This window comes from Cyprinus carpio, chromosome B16 (genome assembly GCF_018340385.1).
Source record: "Cyprinus carpio isolate SPL01 chromosome B16, ASM1834038v1, whole genome shotgun sequence".
Classification (NCBI taxonomy): Eukaryota; Metazoa; Chordata; class Actinopteri; order Cypriniformes; family Cyprinidae; genus Cyprinus; species Cyprinus carpio.
The window spans coordinates 28,736,463-28,758,273 of NC_056612.1; the positions used below are offsets into that span (position 1 = coordinate 28,736,463).

At 33.4% G+C, this 21,811-nt stretch overlaps 1 protein-coding gene across 1 annotated transcript; it reads right to left on the reverse strand.

Annotated features, from left to right (window-relative positions):
* Positions 1–3,061: 3,061 nt before the first annotated feature.
* Positions 3,062–20,233, reverse strand: LOC109067544 (sodium- and chloride-dependent transporter XTRP3). The gene is made up of 11 exons (XM_042741803.1): positions 19,989–20,233; positions 16,725–16,865; positions 16,551–16,642; positions 15,293–15,520; positions 13,895–14,005; positions 12,465–12,706; positions 10,773–10,935; positions 9,876–10,080; positions 8,359–8,518; positions 7,313–7,478; positions 3,062–4,683 (listed from the first exon to the last, which is right to left on the reverse strand). Exons 1-11 carry the CDS (start codon positions 20,110–20,112, stop codon positions 4,528–4,530), a joined length of 1,788 nt encoding a protein of 595 aa, XP_042597737.1. The 5' UTR covers positions 20,113–20,233; the 3' UTR covers positions 3,062–4,527.
* Between the last annotated feature and the right edge of the window lie 1,578 nt (positions 20,234–21,811).

A 21,811-nucleotide genomic window follows, 5' to 3' on the forward strand; every position in this document is an offset into this window, starting at 1 on the left:
TTTTTTTTTTTTTTTTTTTATTTGTTTTTTTTACAGGTCTGGTTTTTTTTTTTTTTCTCAATTTTTTTTGTGTGTGGGTAGTTGACAATTCTGATATATCTCAATTCACTTTTTTTGCAATTCTGGGTTTATATCCAAAAATTTTACTTCTTTCTAGCAATTCTGAGATTATGTCCGACAATTCAGACTTTTTTTTCCGCAATTCTGAGGTTATGTCCGACAATTAATTTTTTTCCCGGAATTCTGAGTTTATGTCCGACAATTTACTTTTTTCCCGGAATTCTGAGTTTATGTCCGACAATTAACTTTTTTCCCGGAATTCTGAGTTTATGTCCGACAATTAACTTTTTCCCCGGAATTCTGAGTTTATGTCCGACAATTAACTTTTTTCCCGGGAATTCTGAGTTTATGTCCGACAATTCACTTTTTTCCCGGGAATTCTGAGTTTATGTCCCACAATTCAGACTTTTTCCGCAATTCTGATTTTATGTCCGACAATTCACATTTTTCCTGGAATTCGAGGTTTAGTCCGACGCATTCACTATTTTCCCGGAAATTCTGATTTTATGTCCGACAATTCACATTTTTCCTGGAATTCTGAGTTTATGTCCGACAATTCACTTTTTTCCCGGAATTATGAGTTTATGTTCGACAATTCACTGTTTTCCCGGAATTCTGAGGTTATGTCTGACAATTCAGACTTTTTCCGCAATTCTGAGTTTATGTCCGTCAATTCACTTTTTTTCAGGAATTCTGAGGTTATGTCCGACAATTCAGACTTTTTCCGTAATTCTGAGTTAATGTCTGACAATTTGGATGTTTTTTTTTTTTCCTTTGAGTTTTTCATTTTCCCAATTCAGTTTTTTTTCTTCTTTTTTCTTGCAATTGCGAGTTTATATATTATAATTCATACCTTTTCCGCAATTCTGCATTTTTATCTCACAATTCTGAAAAAGAGTCTAAACTGTGAGATAAAAAGTCACAATTAACTTTTTAATTTATTTTTTCCTTTTGTGGAAACAAGCTTCCATAACACAGATTATTAATTGTAGTAAAATATATATTTCTTAATGTTAGTTCATGTGAGTTAATACATTAACTAATGCAAAAAATGTTTGAGAACGGTCACACTTTGCATTAAGCTTCAGTATGTTAGCATTGACTAATGCAATAGCTATGAACTTACAAATTACAATACTTTCACAGCATTTATTAATCAAGCTTAACATGTATTTCTGCATATACATTTGTAATATATAAATTTGTAAAATTTACATTAATGTATTAGTAATGAATATAAATCAGTATTTTTAATCTTTAGTATTTTCACTCTATAAAAATAAATGCTGTAAATATTTTTAGTGGATGAAATGTTAATGTGAACAAATTGAATCTTATAAAGTGTTACTAAGACAGTAAGTTTTGTTCTCAGCAAATATATTTTACACTAAATGTTTAAAACTAGGAAAAATAAACATTACAAAATAAATAAATCTTAATATCTTCAATTCTACTAATATATATATAAAATGTAATTCTTTTTTATTAGAAAACAAGACAAACGTCTGATTTTGCATTGCGGCAGTAGTGTATAGTAGTGCGTTTGAGCATTTGAGATGGACAACAACATACACAAGTGGTTAAATGGACTAGTTTTATCCTCCTCTTCACTATCATGGTCTTCCTCAGTCTGTGATTTTTGGAGCTTTTACAAACGAACTGATTCTGAGAGATTCGGTCTGCTGGGAATGAACCGAATCTGTTCGGAATCCAGACTGATTCATATGAATCTTCACTTGGGACCAGCGTCTCATTGTCCAAAGGGTTTTCCGCGTGCCATCTCTGTTTCTTCTGAGTGTTTCGCTGCTTCTGTCAGACGGACGAACAAATGATGCCTTATGTTTGCGATGCTCTTCATTTGATTCCTCTGTGTCTCACTGCTTATCGGAGAATGTAAAAAATAATGTCTGTTATTGTTATTAAAGTTATTATGACATATGTGTTGATCAGTTTCAGTCTTAAGGGACAAAGAGCACAAAATGTTCCAGAAATGGTGCAAAAGTACATTATAAAATGACGAATGACTGTGTTCAGGCTGGTGCTGTTGAAGCAGGTCAGTTGCATTGCCTGGGACGTGTTTGCATGACATTCCTGACTGAGATTTCATAACATGTTTGCTTTGAACCTGCGTTGAGCTCAAGCTGAGTGAAAATAACCGGCTGAAAATGCCAGAACGGATCAGCAGAGCCGCAGTGTGACCGCAGGAGATCGTCCAATTAAGAGCTTTTTCTCCACATGAAATCAACGAGCTGCGAATGCATTAAAACCATTCACTATGATACTGAAGCTTGTTTCTGCCACTGAATACTAGAAAGGTGACAAAAGTGACATTCTGACGTGTCCTCAGAATTGCATTTGTTAACGTTGCAAGTTATAAATTCTGTTTTTGTTTCTGCCATGGAATAAAAAATAATAAAGTTAGGCCTAATCAGAATTTTTTGTTTGTTTGTTTCTTGCAACTGTGAGTTTATATCAGAATTCTGATATCAGTTAATGGTCACATAAAAAAATGCAATTATTGCTAAAAATATATATTTTTTTTACTTTACTTTTTTTTATTGTTTTTGTTTTTACTATTTAGATTTTATGCTTTAGTTCACTTTCATTAAATGTAATTTTATTCAAAAAACTTTTTCATTTTACATTTTTGATTTAATTCAATTTCACGTTTTTAATTGTAATTTTTTCATTTGATTATTCAGTTAATGTCTCACAATTCCAGATGTAGTTTCTCAACACGTATATCTCTAAGTTCTTGCAATTCTGACTTTCGCAAAATGTTTATTTTATTTTATTAGCGTTATTAAATTGTGAGAAAAAAAGTCACAATTTGCATTTTATTTGTTTGTTCTGTGTTGGAAATAAGCTTCCATAAAAATTATTTGCACAATTCGTTCCAAACCTGCATGACACATGAGAGTTTACCTGCTCTTGCTGGTTTTATAATGAAAATTCATTATGAACACATCTGTGTCAAAATAATCAGCCTCATAATCCATCATTAACAGCATGATTACATTTTAATTCAGTCATATGACTGGAGAGTCTACAGCCCAGGTCTCCTGAAGTCATGTATGCGTTTTGTTTGAGAAATACACTGAATTTTGTCAAAATAATGTAAAGTAATGAATAATACAAAATGTAAAAAAAGAAACCTGTTGCTAGCGTAATCTAACTTATTTTTGCTTTACAGCCTTTGTTTAGTGAACTATGAATGAAGAATAGTTTCCATGCATGTTATTTTCAAGATTAATGGTTTGAAAAAGTATTGCTTTCATGATGCTTTGTCCAAGAAGTAAAAGAGAAAGGCTGAAAAATATCCAATATAAAGGAGAAATAGAGCACAAAAAATGTATGATTTATTATAATAAACAAGTGTATAAACTCTACACTAAATGTTGTTGTTGAAACACTACTGTATTTAGTCAACATTTGAAGTGGATCCAAACCTTTCATCAAAGCTGTCCTAAAACCTAATCTTAGGACTACTTTGATGACTTTTTTTGTATATAATAATAAAGGTTTTTGTGATTTCAAACAAGATATTGACAAAGACCTAAAAGGCAAGAATTCATCAGGACTTCAAGACGTAATGTGACTTTTGTTTTGTCATAAATTACAGTACTTGAAGATTATTATCCAAAATGCACTGAAATTCCTCTGAATATATCTGTACGCTGTGTGTGTTTTATTTATATATATATATAATTATAAAATATATATATATATTTACTACAAATACACAAGTTCTACGGTAAAATAAAACATTGAGTCTGATGATATTTCTACCTGTTAGACATCACAGTCATTGTTCATTTCACAGACATATAAAAGACTATGATTTGACAAATATACAAAAGTCATTTTCTTCTATCACATGAACTGCAGTAAAAACGTATTTACATAGTTTTACATTCTCGATCAGTCGCGCTAAATGCTCTTCACAGTCCAGATATTCAGTGTTTGGATATTCATCTTCTGTTCATATATAATGTGTAAATAGTTTTCTTCTTTTATTCTTTACCTAAAGCCATTATATTTAATGCATTATAAAATAGTTTGATGCATGAATTATGCCTTGCATTGCAATGCACCCATAATGCAAGATCTCACGAATAATACATCATACGTATCTATTAATTCATGCACCTTAGGAAGAATAATGCACTAAAAACGCCAAACAAATCTTTAAATATTATAATGCATTTTAAATTTGGTTGCAGTTATTTATGAAAAGATTTTATGCATCGCAAAGTACATTATGAAATTGAATTATAATGCATTATACATAAATGTTTTGAGTAAAGTGTTATTGAAAAGCCCTTTTCTGATCATTCTTAATCTGATACCATTTCATCAGTCATGTTTTCAGAGGGAAATATACAGTAGAAAGAGTCCTAATAGCTTGTACTCTGACCAGAAACTGAAAATATTGATAATGCGTGTGTGTTAGCGGGGGTCTAAGCGTCAGGCGTGACGGTGTTCACGGATCGGTGTCCCTCGCTGCTTTCTCCTGCAGACGGAGTGAAGAGCGGCGAGCGGCACACAGCTGAGTGCTGACAGCAGCAGCAGAGCGATGAAAACCTGACCGTACACCGGGTACTCCTTCACCACCGACCGACCCTGACACACACACACACACACACACACACACGTTTGCTTCTGTGAATTGTGGGGACTTTCCATAGACTTTTATTACTTTTATACTGACCAAACAATATTTTCTATCCTCTAACCCAACTGTCACACACACACACACACACACACAGAGAGACACTCACACACACACACACACACACACACACACACACACACACACACAGAGAGACTCTCTCACACACACACACACACAGACACAGAGAGAGACACACATACTCTCATACACTCAATACGTACACACACACGCATGCACGCGCACACACACACGCGCGCACACTCTCACACAAAAGCACACTCTCCCACACACACTCATACGCTCTTACACACACTCACTCTCACACACACTCTCACACACACTCATACGCTCTCACACGCACACTGACACACATGCACACTCTTACGCACACGCGCACTCTCACACACACACACACACACACGCACACTCATACACACAGATGAATGCACACTGACACAGACACTCTCATACACTCACACACGCACACACACGCACACACACTCACACACTGACACACATGCACACTCTCACACACGCACGCACACTGACACACGCACACTCTCATACGCTCACACACACACACACACACTGACACACACTCACACACTGACATGCACACTCTCATACACTCTCACACACACTCACACACACTGACACACGCACACTCTCACACACACTCACTCTCATACACACACAGACGCACGCACACTGACATGAACACTCTCATACACTCACACACACAAACACACACTCACGCACTCACTTTCTCACACACGATCGCATGCACACGCACACATGCACTCGCATACTGACACACAAACGCACTCTCATACGCTCACACACATTCCCTCACACAATCGCATGAACTCTCACACTCTCACACACATGCACACTGACACAAGCACACTCCCGTACACTCTCACACAGACTCACTCTCACACACATACGCACACTCTCACACACCTGCACACTGACACAAGCACACTCTCGTACACACTCTCACACACTCACACACCTGCACACTGACACAAGCACACTCTCGTACACTCTCACACACACTCACTCTCACACACATACGCATACTCTCACACACTCACACACTGACACAAGCACACTCTCGTTCACTCTTACACACACTCACACACTCACTCTCACACACACTCACTCACTCACACACATGCACACTGACACAAGCACACTCTCGTACACTCTCACACACACTCACTCACCCACACACTCACTCACACACACACTCACTCACTCACCCACACACTCACTCTCACACACACTCACTCACTCAGTCACACGCACACTCTCATACACTCACACACACACACACACACGCACGGACACACACACACACACACACACACACACACACACTCTCATACACTCACACACATGCACACTGACACAAGCACACTCTCGTACACTCTCACACACACACACTCACTCTCACACACTCAGACAAACGCACACTCACTCACTCTCGCACACTCGCACGCACACTCTCATACACTCTCACACACACATGCATGCACACTCACTCTCACGCACACTTGCACACACACACACTCTCGTACACTTTCACACACACTCACTCACACACACATACATGCATGCACACTCTCACACAAAACACACACAGCATCATATCGCACCAGACCCTCGAGCACTTCACCAGCAATATAAAATAAACACAGAAATTATGAAGCATGTTTATAGACATCAAATCTCATGAAAACTTCAAGAGAGTCCCTCTACATTGTTAATATTCCAATAATTAAACTTTTTACCAATTTTTTCATTTTGATGTTTTTTTTCATTTTGATTTAATTTATTATTAGCAAATGTTTTCACTTTCAGTTTTAAGCAAATGTTTTATTTTGTTTTGATTTTTTTTTAAAATGTATTTTCATTTAGATTTCTATTTAATGTTTAGTACTTTTGATTAAATTTGTTTAAAACATTTTTATGATTTCATTGTTTTAGTCATTTTTGTTGTCTTAATTTTAAATAATTTACATTTAAATACATTTGTATGATTTTTTATTTTATTTTATTATATTTTTAATTAACTATTGTACGTGTTTTATTTTGACATTTGTTTCAAGTATTTTTCTTTTTACATTTTTGATTTAATTAATTTTTAAGAAGTGTTTTAATGGTTTTTATTTTAAAATAATTTCCATTTGACATTATTATGATTTAATTCAGTTTAAGTAAATTAAAATTTAGTAAAATGTAGCTTTCTTTTGATTACTTTTACTTCACATATATTTATTTTAATTTAACATTTGTTATTTAATGTTAATAATTTTTTATTTTGACCAATTTTATTTTTAAATGATTTGTTTCATTTTACATTTTTAAAAATGTATAAATATTTAGTAAGTGTTTTTGGTTATTTTTATTTTAAACTGATTTAATTTCCTTTTACATTTTTAATATTTAATTAATGTTTAATAGTTTAGTTTTTTAGAAATGTTTAGTTTATTTTAAAATTATTCATTTGTTTTTATTTAAGTTTTTAATACTTTCTTAGTAAACAGTGATGTTAGAGAAGCCGGATCGTACCAGATCTTTGTCCCAGGCCTGGTATGTCGGCGTGCCGCCCTGGATGTAGTTAATGATGTAGAAGATGAAGAGACTGAAGAGAAGCAGAGGACTGACGACTGCCCACATCACCTTCCAATACCAGTTCGGCCGATGACCCAACATGTCCTCGATGTCCCTCTCAAACCTGTCAATCACGAGCAACCATAAATCAGAACAAAATCATGAGACAGAGACATGAACATCTGAGCAATGGAGTAGCAAGTAAATAAAAAATATGTACAAAATAAAAAAAATGAATGAAAAAAGTAATCCTTGCTAAAATAAAACAAATAAATCAGTATAAAAAATATTTTTTAAATAAAATAATAACAAAAATCATAAAATAAATATTCATTGCTTACAGTTTTTCATTATTATATTAATTGGTTTAAATAATAATAAAAATAATAAAATAAATATTCATTGCTTACAGTTTTTCATTATTATATGAATTGGTTTAAATAAAATAATAATAAAAATAATAAAATAAATATTCATTGCTTGCAGTTTTTCAATATTATATTAATTGGTTTAAATAAAATAATAATAAAAATAATAAAATAAATATTCATTGCTTACAGTTTTTCATTATTATATGAATTGGTTTAAATAAAATAATAATAAAAATAATAAAATAAATATTCATTGCTTGCAGTTTTTCAATATTATATTAATTGGTTTAAACTAAAAAATAATAAAAATAATAAAATAAATATTCATTGCTTACAGTTTTTCAATATTATATTAATTGGTTTAAACAAAATAATAATAAAAATAATAAAATAAATATTCATTGCTTACAGTTTTTCAATATTATATTAATTGGTTTAAACAAAAAAATAATAAAAATAATAAAATAAATATTCCTTGCTCACACCTTCATTATTATATTAACTGGTTTAATATTTTTGTCTATTAACAACCATTTCCCTCAGTACGATGAAATTTTATCAGTATAAAAAACACTAATTATGCACACTTATTTGTTCCTCCTTTGTGTTTTTAAAAGCCGTTGAATTGCTCACCTTCTCAGTCCGTAGATGTAACACACACTGATGACTTCAATGAAGACGATGAAGAGCAGCGACAGCGTAGCCGCGTATTCGTTGAAGATGGTGAACCAGTAGCTTCCCGAGCGGCTGGTGAAACCAAAACCCAGCAGCAAACAGAGAAGACAAACCAGACCTGCCAGAGACCAGAGGACAACAAGCGTCACAGACCAGACTAGATCTGAGAGGAGCGCTCATTAAACACACAAACTGAAGCAAGAAACATCAACATAAAGAGCATCTGCTGAGCAAAACTCTGCAATACTGTTATTCTATACTGGCCCTATAAGATAAACAATACACTGAGTGATAAATATACAATTAAGAAGCATCAAGAATATTTTGTGATGCAGGCTAATACAATTTAATTATAGCAACTGAGATGCGTACATATGCATGGATCTTTTTAAGCAATATTTACTCAATTCACAACAAACAAATAATCAAAAAACAAATTTAATATAAAAAAATGAATACAATACAAAATTTAAAAAAAAGTAAAAAATAAATAAATAAGAAACACTCATTAAAAATTAATTTAGAAAATTAAAATAGATATATTTAAAAATAAAATCAACCCAGAACACCAAAAATTAATTAAATCATAAAAATGTAAAATTGCATTTTAAAAAAATGTTAATATAAAAATGACCAGAAACACTTACTGCAAATCAAATCATAAAAAAGCAATTTTATAATAAGAGCAATCAAAAACACTAACAAAAAATATATTAAATCATAAAAATGTTAATTAGTTAAAAGAATTATAATAAAAACAATCAAAAACACTTACTTAAAATCAATTAAATCATAAAAATGTAAAATAGACATCCACAATGTTTAAATAAAAACAATCAAAAACACTTACTAAAAATGTAGCTATTAAATCATAAAAATGTAGATAAAACTACAAATAATATTACAATAAAAATCAAAACACTTGCTGAAATTAATAACGTAAAATTAAAATTAAAAAGTTAATCATAAATCATAAAAATTGCAAAATGAAAATAAATCATGTTCAAATAAAAATGATTAAACAACTTACTAGCTAAAAATTCTTTACCAGCATATATGTGTCCTTGCAGCACAGAAGCAGTCATCAGTAGCACAGGTATATTTGTAGCAATAGCCAACAATACATTGTATGGGTCACAATTATACATTTCTCTTTTATGCCAAAAATCATCAGGATATTAAGTAAAGATAATGTTCCATGAAGATATTTTGTACATTTTCTACCGTAAATATAGCAAAACTTAATTTTTGATTAGTAATATGCATTGCTAAGAACTTCATTTGAACAACTTTAAAGATGATTTTCTCAATATTTAGATTTTTTTTTTGCACCCTCAGATTCCAGATTTTCAAATGCTCCAGGGTCACATATGAAGCTGAAGTAGCTAGATGTATATTATCGAGCAGTATGAGGTGTGTTTAAGGCAGGTTGAAGCTGGTTTAGCTGGTCTAATGATCTTCACAGGTTCTCGTACCATTGATGCTCTCGCTGCTGAGGAAGCGCGTCAGGAGCTTGATGTCTGCCAGCGGGGTGATGATGGCTGTGACATTTCCCAGCATGCTCCCCATCCCTAAGAGCAGCAGCATGATGAAGTACAGCACAGACCAGAGCTGAGACAGCGGCATGTTCTTGATGGCCTCGCTGTACACGATAAACGCCAGACCCGTGCCCTCCACCGCCTGCACAAACAACACTTACACGGCCAAAAATAGTAAAAAACTCTAATTTGTGTGTGTGTATATATATATAGTGTAAATAATTAAATATATATTTTAAATATTTTATATAAAAATTGCAAAAATGGCAAAAATTAATTAAAAATGAATCATGATTAATTTCAGAAAAAATGTGCAATTAATTAGTTATTTTTTTAATCGATTGACAGCACTAATGTGTGTGTGTGTGTGTGTGTGTGTGTGTGTGTGTGTGTGTGTGTGTGTGTGTGTGTGTGTGTATATATATATATATATATATATGCAGTGTATTTTTAAAATATATTTTGGGCAAAATAATAACATTTATATTAAATGGCCAGAATTGTGTGAGAAAATATAGGTAAACATTTCAAATATATACTTATACAAATATGTATTTTTAGGGCTGTCAGTTTAACATGATAATTGGATTAATTAGTTATGAAAAATATTTTAACGCAGTTATCGCACTGGCCAAAACCTGTACATTATCTTACATATCATACAGCAGACTGCTGACAAATATGATGCAGGACAACAACTCAATAAATGCAGTTATGCCCTAAAATTCTACATGCTGGGGCGTTGATAAAAATGCCGCTGTATGAGATGTCCGAAGAGAGGATGAGGGTTAAAACAAGCTGTAAGTGTTGACTGGTTAGTGATGGGTAGTTTACCGTGTCCAGCTCAGCCTCCAGACTGCAGTGCTCGATCTTTGAAGCGATGGCTGCAAACCTCTCTGGATGAGTGATGTTGAGATGACTGATCCACGCCGTGACGTTCCCCGCGCTGATGCTCTCCTCTGACAGATCGAACGCATTGAGACACAGCAGCCTCATCCTGACCAACACAAACAATCAGTCTGTGCCTACAAGAGCTTCACCTGCATTGCTTCAGAACTCACATTCAAACTACTAAGTTTATTTTTTATTTATTTACATTTATTTGAAAAGGGTCTCTTGGCAGGTAATCATAATCACAAATAAGCATAAAAACAAAACAACAAATATACAATACAGTAATACGCATCCTATCAGAGCCAAAAAAGAACAGTAAAGATAACGTTCGGTTAAACTACAACCATGTCAGCGTTTACAGAGTTGTTGTTATTAACTATTATTGTTATTAACGAATAACTATTTTATTAGTAGTAGTAGTCATAATACTATTGATAGTTTTATTACTATTAAGATAATATTATTAATAATTAATAATTGTTATCTTTATTATTTTATAAAATAATAATAAATATTATTATTGTAGAATTATTATATTATAATTGTTGATTTGTTATTATAAATTTATGTTAAGAATACTTATTCATATATTACTAATAATTATACGTAGCAGTAGTATTAGTAGTATTTATAATATAAATGTATACAATGATTATTATTATAATCATAATTAATTATAAATATTTAATATATCAAAGTAAATATGACAATAATTACGATACAATAACAATAATAATTATTATTAAAACAATAATTGTTAAAAACAACAACACTAATAATAATAATAATAATTATTATTATTATTAGTAGTAGTAATAATAATAGTCAGTACTACTGATAGTACTATTATAAATATAATAATAATAATAATAATAATATTATTATTATTATTATTATTATATTTACTATTAATATTATTATAATAATATTATAATTAATAATTATTGTAATAAATATAGTTATATATAGTTGTTAATACAAATAGCTATATTACTGATTACTTATAATTATTTTTAGTAGTAGTATTAATAATATTATATATAAAATGATAATTCTAATAATTAATTCTTATAATTATTATACTATAAAACAAATTATGATATAATAATTATTAAAAATAATATTTTATATAATATGATTTTAATGATATTTTACATAATAACATCATTTTCTATAATAACAATAATAAGAGCTAATATTATATTATTATTAATAATAATAATAATAATAATAATAATAATAATTGCCCGACCCTTTCCATTTGGAATAACTAAGCATATACTGTAATCAACAGCAGCTGAAACTGAATTTGCTGTGAGTTTTGATGAGGAGAGAGTTCAGAAAACCTGTCTGTAAACCAGCAGTATTTTTCCAATTCCGGTTCGTTACAGTCTCTCTCTGTAATTCTGTGAATAATTAATGCTTCATACTGTGAATAGTTTCCAAAGATTACAATCCAAAACCATTCTGAAAGATTTCATACGAAAGCAGTTTAAAAATAAACTTAGAAATGCAATTGTAAAATGAGCCGACTGCCAGCATTCAGATTAATGTTTGATGGAATAATCATCAACATTCTGTGTGTCATAAGACCTGATGCGATCACAGATTGACTGAAGCTGACGTCTGTACCTTTCCAAACAGCTCTCGTAGTTGAAGGTGGCCTTGAAGCCGTAGATAGAGAAGGTGACGACGCTGGCGAACACAGACGTGCCGCTGTTGATGAGCGAGATGACGACCGCCTGCTTCTCGAAGTCGTTGTTGTGATGGTTGTAACTGGAGAAAGCGATCAAAGAGCCGAAGCCCAGACCCAGAGAGAAGAAGATCTGAGTCGCAGCGTTGATCCACGTCTGAGGATTCGCCAGCTGCTCCAGCTGCACACACACACTTGTTTGTTTCTGTGAATTGTCTGGACTTTCCATAGACTTCTATTAATTTTATACTGACTAAACAATATTTTTTATCCCCTAACCCTACCCCTACCCCTTACAGAAAACCTGTTTGCATTCTTACACTTTCAGATAAACATAATTTACTATTTATAATCATTTTTTCCCTCATGGTGAGCGCGTCAAAATTTTCAGGTTTTACTATCCTTGTGGGGACATTTGGTCTCTCTCACTCACTCACGCTCATGCTCACACTTACACGCTCACACTCACACAAACACACTCACGGTCACATTCACGCTCACACTCACACACGATCGCCTCATGCACACACTCACTCACTCACTCACTCACTCACGCTCACTCACTCTCGCTCACACACACTCACACTCACACTCACACGCTCACACTCACACAAACACACACTCTCACTCACTCATGCTCATGCTCACACTCACACAAACACACTCACGGTCACATTCACACACTCAAGCTCACGCTCACACAAACTCACACTCACACTCACAAAAACACAAACACACACTCTCACTCACACACTGACACACACACACACACACACACTCACACATACACACACACACACACACACACACACACTCACTTACACACACTCTCATACTTTCTCACACACACACACACACTCACACTCACACATACACACACACACACACACACTCACTTACACACACTCTCATACTTTCTCAAACACACACACTCACTCAATCACTCACTCACTCACTCGCTTTCACTTTGGGAAGTCGTGGTCTAATGGTTAGAGTGCTGGACATGCAATCGAAGGGTTGCAAGTTCGAGTCTCGGGCCAGCAGGAGTTGTAGGTGGGGGGAGTGCATGTCCAGTGCTCTCTCCACCTTCAATACCATGACTGAGGTGTCCTTGAGCAAGGCACCGAACCCCCACCTGCTCCCCGGGCGCCGCAGCATAAATGATACCCACTGCACCGGGTGTGTGTTCACAGTGTGTGTGTGTGTTCACTGCTGTGTGTGTGCACTTCGGATGGGTTAAAAGCAGAACACGAATTCCGAGTATGGGTCACCATACTTGGCTGAATGTCACGTCACTTTCACTTACACACACACACACTCAACTCTAACCGAACGTTCACGGATCAGAGAAGCAGCAGGTGTTTCTTACTTTAGGTGTGAACATGTACTTGACTCCATTCCAGGCTCCATGAAGAGTGACTCCGCGGATCAGATAGATGAACAGAACCACATACGGAAATGTAGCTGTGAAATAAACCACCTGAGGAGGAAAGTCGAGAGTCAAAGCTGCAGTTTGGCTTATTATTTAATCTGCTGACACTGAAGAGCAGAAAGCAAACAGGAGTTGAAGAGAAGATAACGGTTTGGAACTGAATGAGAGTAATTAATTACAGATTATTCTTTCATAATCAATGGGTGTCATTCACTAACCATGTATATGCACAAATTTGTGCATGAAATCTTTGTGCAAATGTTTTCATAAATCATGGTTTATTAATAATTTACTTAAACTTAATTCTAAATTTACATAAAGTATATGCATTAACATATCTATAGACCTATCAATACTTTAAGATGAAATTTTACACATTTAAATAAAACAAAAAATATTATATATATATATAAAATTTGAATATAAATATACATACACACACACACACACACACACACAGAGAACTATATTGCATATTCCATATCATCAGTAAATTTATACAATAAATAATATAAACATTATTTAAATGAACCTACAAATATTATTATTATTATTGTAAATATTATTAAATTATTATGTTTATTATTATCTTTTTTATTTACTTTTTCAAATATTTGTAACATTTTACAATAAGGTTCCATTAGTTCATGTTAAATGTATTAAATAACATGAATGAACAATGAACAATACATTTATTACAGTATTTATTCATCTTTGTTAATGTTAGTTAATGAAAATACAGTAATTCATTGTTTGTTCATTCATGTTAGTTCACAGTGCATTAACTAGTGTTAACAAGAATATACATGAAATATGATTAATATATGCAGTAGATGTTAATGTGTTAATTTGTTAATTAAAGCAGTTAACTAATGTTGTAAACTAACATTGTAAAGTGTTACAAAATATTTTGTTTTCTATTCTATTCTATTCTATTCTATTCTATTCTATTCTATTCTGTTCTATTCTATTCTGTTCTATTTACAGTATATAGCACATTTAAAAACAACAGACATTGGCCAAAGTGCTTTACAAATCAAACATAACACATACAATCTAAAATTATAAAACACAGTAACACATCATAAAAATTGACAAAATTAACTACAGTCAAATGCAAGAGAAAAGGAATGTTTTTAAAAAGTATTAACTATTGCATAAACGAGGAGCTGCAACAGAAAAAGGCCCTGTCTCCTTTTAACATTTTGATTTATTTTGGCAGAAAGTGCTAATATGGAAGAAAAAGAGTATTTTGTAATTGTATGAAGCTCCCTGTTAATTCTTCAGAAAAAACTGATATTAAAAAGGAAGAGTGTACAAGGCAGTGTATCTCACCACGCCGGTGGATTTGACGCCTCTGACGATGAAGAGGTAGACGATGATCCAGGCCAGCAGCAGACACAGCGCCTGACCCATGTGAAGGCCTCCGTTCTCATCGATGGACGACGAGATGTTCAGCGTCTCACGGTAGAAGAAGTACTGAGTGGGTGAAGCCACCTCACACTCCTCCAGATACCCGGTGCGGTTCGCATTGACGGGACACTCGGCCCACGGCAGCACCGACTGCAGAAACACACTTGTTTTTTGAGAAACTGATCAAAATTAAGTGATTGGATATCCTTAAAAAAAGGAATAAAAATCTGCCAATGTGGTCCGAAAAATAAGCTTAATTCAAAGGAGAAAGTTTATTTTTCTGACTCCAAATGACAGATATTTTTGTTTTGTTTTAAATATAATAATATAATTTAATATTTTTTCTTGTTTTAAGCATAAACAGTCACTTAATGTTGATAAATCTCAGAAAACAAGACTTTTTATCATTTCTATATCATTTTGTATATCAAGTAAATGTATCTTGAGTTAAGAATCTTTAGATATTTGTACTGGAAAAAAAACAAACAAACAAACAAAAAAATACTGAATTTTTTTGCTAAATTGTCAATTAAAATGGCACATTTTTTGTTTTTTATGGAAGCTTATTTCTACCACAGAATTAAAAAAATAATAATAGTAATTTTAAAAAGTAATTGCAACTATATCTCAAATGCAGAATCTTTTTTTCTTGCAATTCTGAGTTTATGTCTCACAGTTTTGACTTTATTTTCTCTGAATTCTTTTTTTTTCTGAATTTTTTTTCTTTTTTTTGAAAATTATGGAAGCTTGTTTCCACCACGAAATAAAAAACAAAAAGGCAATTGCAAAATTATATCTCGCAATTAATTTCTCAGAATTGTCAAATGTTTTAGATAAAAAGTCACAATTTATCTTTTTAAATTTTTATCCTGTGGTGGAAAAAAGCTTAAAATATTTTTGACTAAATTCTGAGAAAATATTCTGTAAAATACACTTAATTTTATGTACATCCTGCTTGCTATTATTAAATTATACTTTACAATCGCACAAACATGTACACAAATAACATATATTCTGACTGATTTGATGATGTTTTCAGCCATCAATATTACTGAAATCCACATTTTGAATCCATTCTCCAAAATTGGCACATAAAAGATAAACATTATTCACTGAAATTTGGTATTAGAGAAACATGTACCTTTTGTTGAAAGCAAATTAGATTTTTCAGTAAACGGACCTGAAATGAATGGAAGAGATACCAGAAGCTCCAGGCGTTGATGACGTTGTAGTACAGACATAGGTACATGGAGGTCACAACACTGGCAATACCTGTAAAGCACAGATGATCATATAATGATGATATCAGGTCATTTTATAGCATGAAACGACCGGTAAATAAAGGGTGACTAACCCAGTCCACCCAGATACGGGCTGATGGCCATCCATGCGCCGATGCTGCCCAGACGCATCTTCTGACCGATGGCCAGCTCCATACAGAAGAGAGGAATCCCCTCCAGAAACAGCATCAGCAGATACGGGATCAGAAAACCACCTGGACAATCACAAGAAAAAAACACATCCATCAACCATAACTAAAACCTTTCAAATAAAATAAAAATAACTAAACATAACTGTAATGTAACTAAAACAAATGCATAAAAAACAAACAATATATGAGCAATATATCACCCTCATAGCATGCTGTCATTACCTATATGACAATTAGCTGAATCACAGCATGCCGATATACAGCCATATCGCACTGCTAGGAGTGTGATATTGCATTTATACAACAGTTCGACAGCATGAGTGTAAAAATACATTAGAAACAACAACGGAGTGTCTTTAAAAACCCTCTTTTGTGTGGAACTACTTCCTTCCACCACGGATTTAAATGTAGAGTAGAGTATTGTGAGACTGAGTGAGTGTGATTACCTGCATCTGATACAGCATTCATTCTTCAGCTCAGTCTCATATTCACGATAAAACGTTAGTTTGAACATCCGCCGAGGAAAGCGATATCTTTGTCGTACTGTTCTTTCATCTGTTAAGAGTAATTTCTGATGACAGCGCTGCTTAATTAATTTTGGCTGTGCCTTACAAGCTGCTGTTGAAAGTAAAAATAACTTCCTTGTTTACACTTTTTATGCATGCTTGTAGTTATAATGAAATCCTCATCCACTGCGCAATGCGTTGTGGACAATATTGGCCTGTGCATCGATCTTCACTTCGAATTTAATCTTTAGTACAAGGAAAACGTTGAAGCAAATTTTCAAATAGGCATTATCTTTATAAACAAACCGCATGTTTGAAGTCTAATTAACTACTTTCATGCCTTAAAACTCTTAAAACTACATCCGTGACACAAAAACAGTATAATTTATAACATTATAGTGGATTTGTGTGTCTGCCATGACACTCATCGCAAGTGGTGAAACTGTTTCTGTGGCAATATTTGGTGAATATTTCATGGGTGGAAAGACTTTTCAGCCAATCAGTTTTTTTTTTCTGTGCCTTTTTTAGCCATTTGTAAATTTTGGATAAAGAAAGTTTCTGCTGATAATAATAATTTCTGAGAAAATATTTTGTAAAATGCACGTTCACTTAATTTTATGTATGTCCCATTTGCTATTATTAAATTCTACTTCACAAAGGCACAAACATATACACTTGTAACATATTTTGACTGTAATTATTTGATAAGGAAAGTTTTAGAGATATATGGAGCATGTGTAAATTAAATTAATAGATTTAAATGATCAAAATGTTCATTTAAAATGTAAAGTGGCTCCATAGAAAATGAAGCTTCTTGCTTTTGGTGGAAATCCAATTATTAATATCATTCATGAAATTACTACTCTAAAACTTAATTTTATGGGTTTTTCATGACTTCGCAGCCTGGACTCATAGATGTGATTTTAATAATATGCAAACACTACAGATGCATTTATGTCATGCATTACTAAGATTGTATTGACTGAATGCATGTAATTTCATAACTGTTCAGTTATTTGCATGCAGTGTAAATATGAAAGTGCTTGAGCAGCTCTGACTCTAATCCTCAGCAAACCGGATTATTGTGGATAAAAATGGAGTTTAGGAATAGTTGACGGCATCATGCAAGCCAGCAGCTGTGACTGTGCATAACATCCCCTCCTTTACAATTGTACTTTGATCACTTTGCTAAATGCTGAACAAAAGGCTTGTGATTGTTATTCAGGCGATGCTCCTCAAAGATGCACTGAATGCATAACCACAGACATTTAGCAGATGCATGAAACGCAGGGAAGTAGAACAAATAAGATGTGCAGGGAATCTGGATGAGACGCTCAAGGAAGTTGAAGGACGATAAAACTTTGTGTGACGCTGCTGTGACTCTCCGTACAAACATCTCACGCTGTTTCTTGAGTTCAGTCCAGAGTCGTTTGTCTTTGCTGGGTTTGTTCACTTTTACACTCGTCATTTGCACTTGAAGAGTCAGTAAACAGAAAGAATTAAAAGAATACTTAAGGACTACTAACACTTTTCTTCCAGCAATTTCACTGAAGGGGAACTGAAAAGTCTTGCATGTTCTCTCTCTCTCTCTCTCTCTCTCTCTCTCTCTCTCTCACACACACACACACACACACACACACACACACACACCATGATTTATGATTTAATAACTTATAATTACACTAAAAATTAGTAAAGGCTATTATTTAATACAAATAAAGTAACAACCCACATTACAAAAAGTTTCTCTACAATGCATTATTTCTACTTAATCTGACTCTTAGTTAATTAGTTAATAAAAATAAAGTAAATACTGTAATAATAATAATTAGGTATATTACTATAATGAATTATTCCTATACCTGATCTGACTGTTAAGAAAATGACAAACTAAAATGAGGAAAATAAAAGCAATTTCCAATAGTAAATAAATAAACAAACAAAAAAACACACTGTAAAAAGTAAATACTGCCATTTATTACTTTACTTATTTCTGATCTGACTCTAAAGAATTGACATATTAAAATGAGGGAAAATAACAGTAATTAAAAATGTCAATTAAGTAATAAAAAATAATCACATTGTAAAAAGCAAATATTGGGATTTGTTACTATAATTAATTATTTTTTCTACCTGATTTGACTCTTTAAAACTTTTATTAATTTAATGTATTAAGCTTGATTCAGTCATATTAAATACAAAACTTAAACTGAATTATGAAGTATATATTTTTGCAATTTTGGCAAAGTCTAATTATGAAGTAGAGTTGTTTTATATATTTTTGAGCATTTAAAAGAAAATATATATATATATTCTTAAGTCTTTATCATTATGGAGGCTAAAGGTAACAAATTTGCTGCAAAATACATAATCATCCTGGCATGTTTTATATATATATACATATATAGAGAGAGCTGAATTTATATAGGACCAACCTGTTTTTTTTTATTATTATTATTATTATTAAAATATGTAAAGTGGAGTTGTTTTTGACATTGCTAAGATTTAGAGAAAAATCTATTTTTCTTTAGATTTATTTATTTTTTTTGCCAATATCACATGATATTTTTGTCTTGTTCTGCTGTTGTTTTGTCAAGCTCTCTATCAACATCTAGTTGAAAAGAACAAACATTCAGATGCAAGCATGAGGAGATGTGAAGTCAAAGACGAATCCTCTCACCTCCTCCATGCATTTGGCAGAGATACGGAAAACGCCAGACGTTCCCGAGTCCCACAGCATAAGACACACACGCCAGGACAAACTGCATGGGACTGTCCCAGGATGGACGGGCTTCCTTACTCATGATGATGATGTCCTCCAACTCGATCCGAAGGGACAAACTATCAGTCTGCAGTCTGAAACACACAAATCCCAGGAGAGTCTGGGAATATTTCAAAGTCCAGTAAGCTGAACTTGTGAAGTGGGAGTTTTCTAATAAAGCCGGAGGGAGGGACGCAGAGTTTAACTGGCTGGATTTGATGTAATTCGGGTGAATGTTTGATTGAGTTGCTGGTCGTAGCGTTTTATCTCCTCAAACAAACATTATCACATCTTTTATTGGTGAGTTCGTGAAAGAGTCAAGAACATATTGTAAAGATTGAGTCTATCGTTCAGTAATAAAACAAGCTGTGGGAGAAGTTTACTATAGCACAATCAATAAAGTCACCATACAGCAATTTCTCTCTCAAACATCAATTTACCTGAGCATGAAGAAAGCTTAAAGAACTAGTTCACCCAAAAATGAAAATGTGCTGAAAATGCGCTCACCTTCAGTTAATCCGAGATCAGGATGAGTTTGTTTCTTTATCAGATTTGGAGAAATGTAGCACTGCATCAGTGTCTCAGCAATGGATGCTCTGTAGTGTTTGGTTCCGTCAGAATGAGAGTCAAAACAGCTGATAAAAACATCACAATAATCCACAAGTAATCCACAGCACTCCAGTCCATCAGTTAACATCTGGAGAAGACAAAAGCTGAAACACATCCAGCATTAAGACGTTTTTAACTCAAATACATAGAGTCCTTAATCCATAATAACAGTTCCTCCAGTGAAAAAGTGCATCTCCTGTTGTCTCTCACATCAAAATCCAGACACATATTTGTTTAGAGCTGTTTAAAAAAAAAAAACGCTGCTTGATCTGTGCAGATTTCTCTCCTGATTCACACCAGAAGGACTTTTTCACTGGAGGAAGTGTTATTATGGATTATAGACTCTATGTATTTGAGTTAAAAACATCTTATTGCTGGATGTGTTTCAGCTTTTGTCTTCTCCAGATGTTAACTGATGGACTGGAGTGCTGTGGATTACTTGTCGATTATTGTGATGTTTTTTATCAGCTGTTTGGACTCTCATTCTGACGGCACCCATTCACATCCATTGATGAGACACTGATGCAATGCTACATTTCTACAAATCTGATTAAATCTGATCTTAAAGTTTCTTAAGTGCACAACATCTAATGCACGTGACCAGCAAGAACGCTGGGTGCATGTAAATAAATCATGATGTGACTGATATGTTACGAACTTTAGTGACTGTCACCATCTAACATATGCCAGATGTCCAGGCTAGAATTTGTCCCCGCTAACCTTCATTCATTTAAATATTTCCCAGCATCCTCTGCCAGTCACTCACACAAGCCTCCAGTGTTTTTTTGCTGGGTAAATAAACAGCCTTGTGTCACGACCCCATCAGGGTGACAAAGGTCATGAAGGTCACACACCTCAAACCTGATTTACCTTTAACAGAACGCTCGGAAACATCTTATTTAAGCTACCAGGGAGATTTCCTCTGATATTCTCTATTTATTGACAAAGGCTGTGGATGTCGTATAAATTGTTCTGAACATCTGACAGTGGAAAGCATGTTTTGTTGTGTTTTCACAGGTGTTTGACTGTGATGACTTTATTAAATCAGAGAAAACTCCGGCTGTTTCAGACATTCTGTCTCTGCGGTGCATATTATGGCACTTATATGAATATGTATCAGCAATATGCGTTTT

Bases quoted from the DNA above. Each gene is read 5' to 3' on its own strand.
- LOC109067544 (XM_042741803.1), bottom strand. From the start codon at position 20,112: ATGAGTAAGGAAGCCCGTCCATCCTGGGACAGTCCCATGCAGTTTGTC. The intron at 16,866-19,988 runs GTGAGAGGATTC...GTGATTGTCCAG, and splicing joins CTGCCAAATGCATGGAGGAG to GTGGTTTTCTGATCCCGTAT. The intron at 4,684-7,312 runs GTACGATCCGGC...TGTGTGTGTCAG, and splicing joins AGGCCTGGGACAAAGATCTG to GGTCGGTCGGTGGTGAAGGA.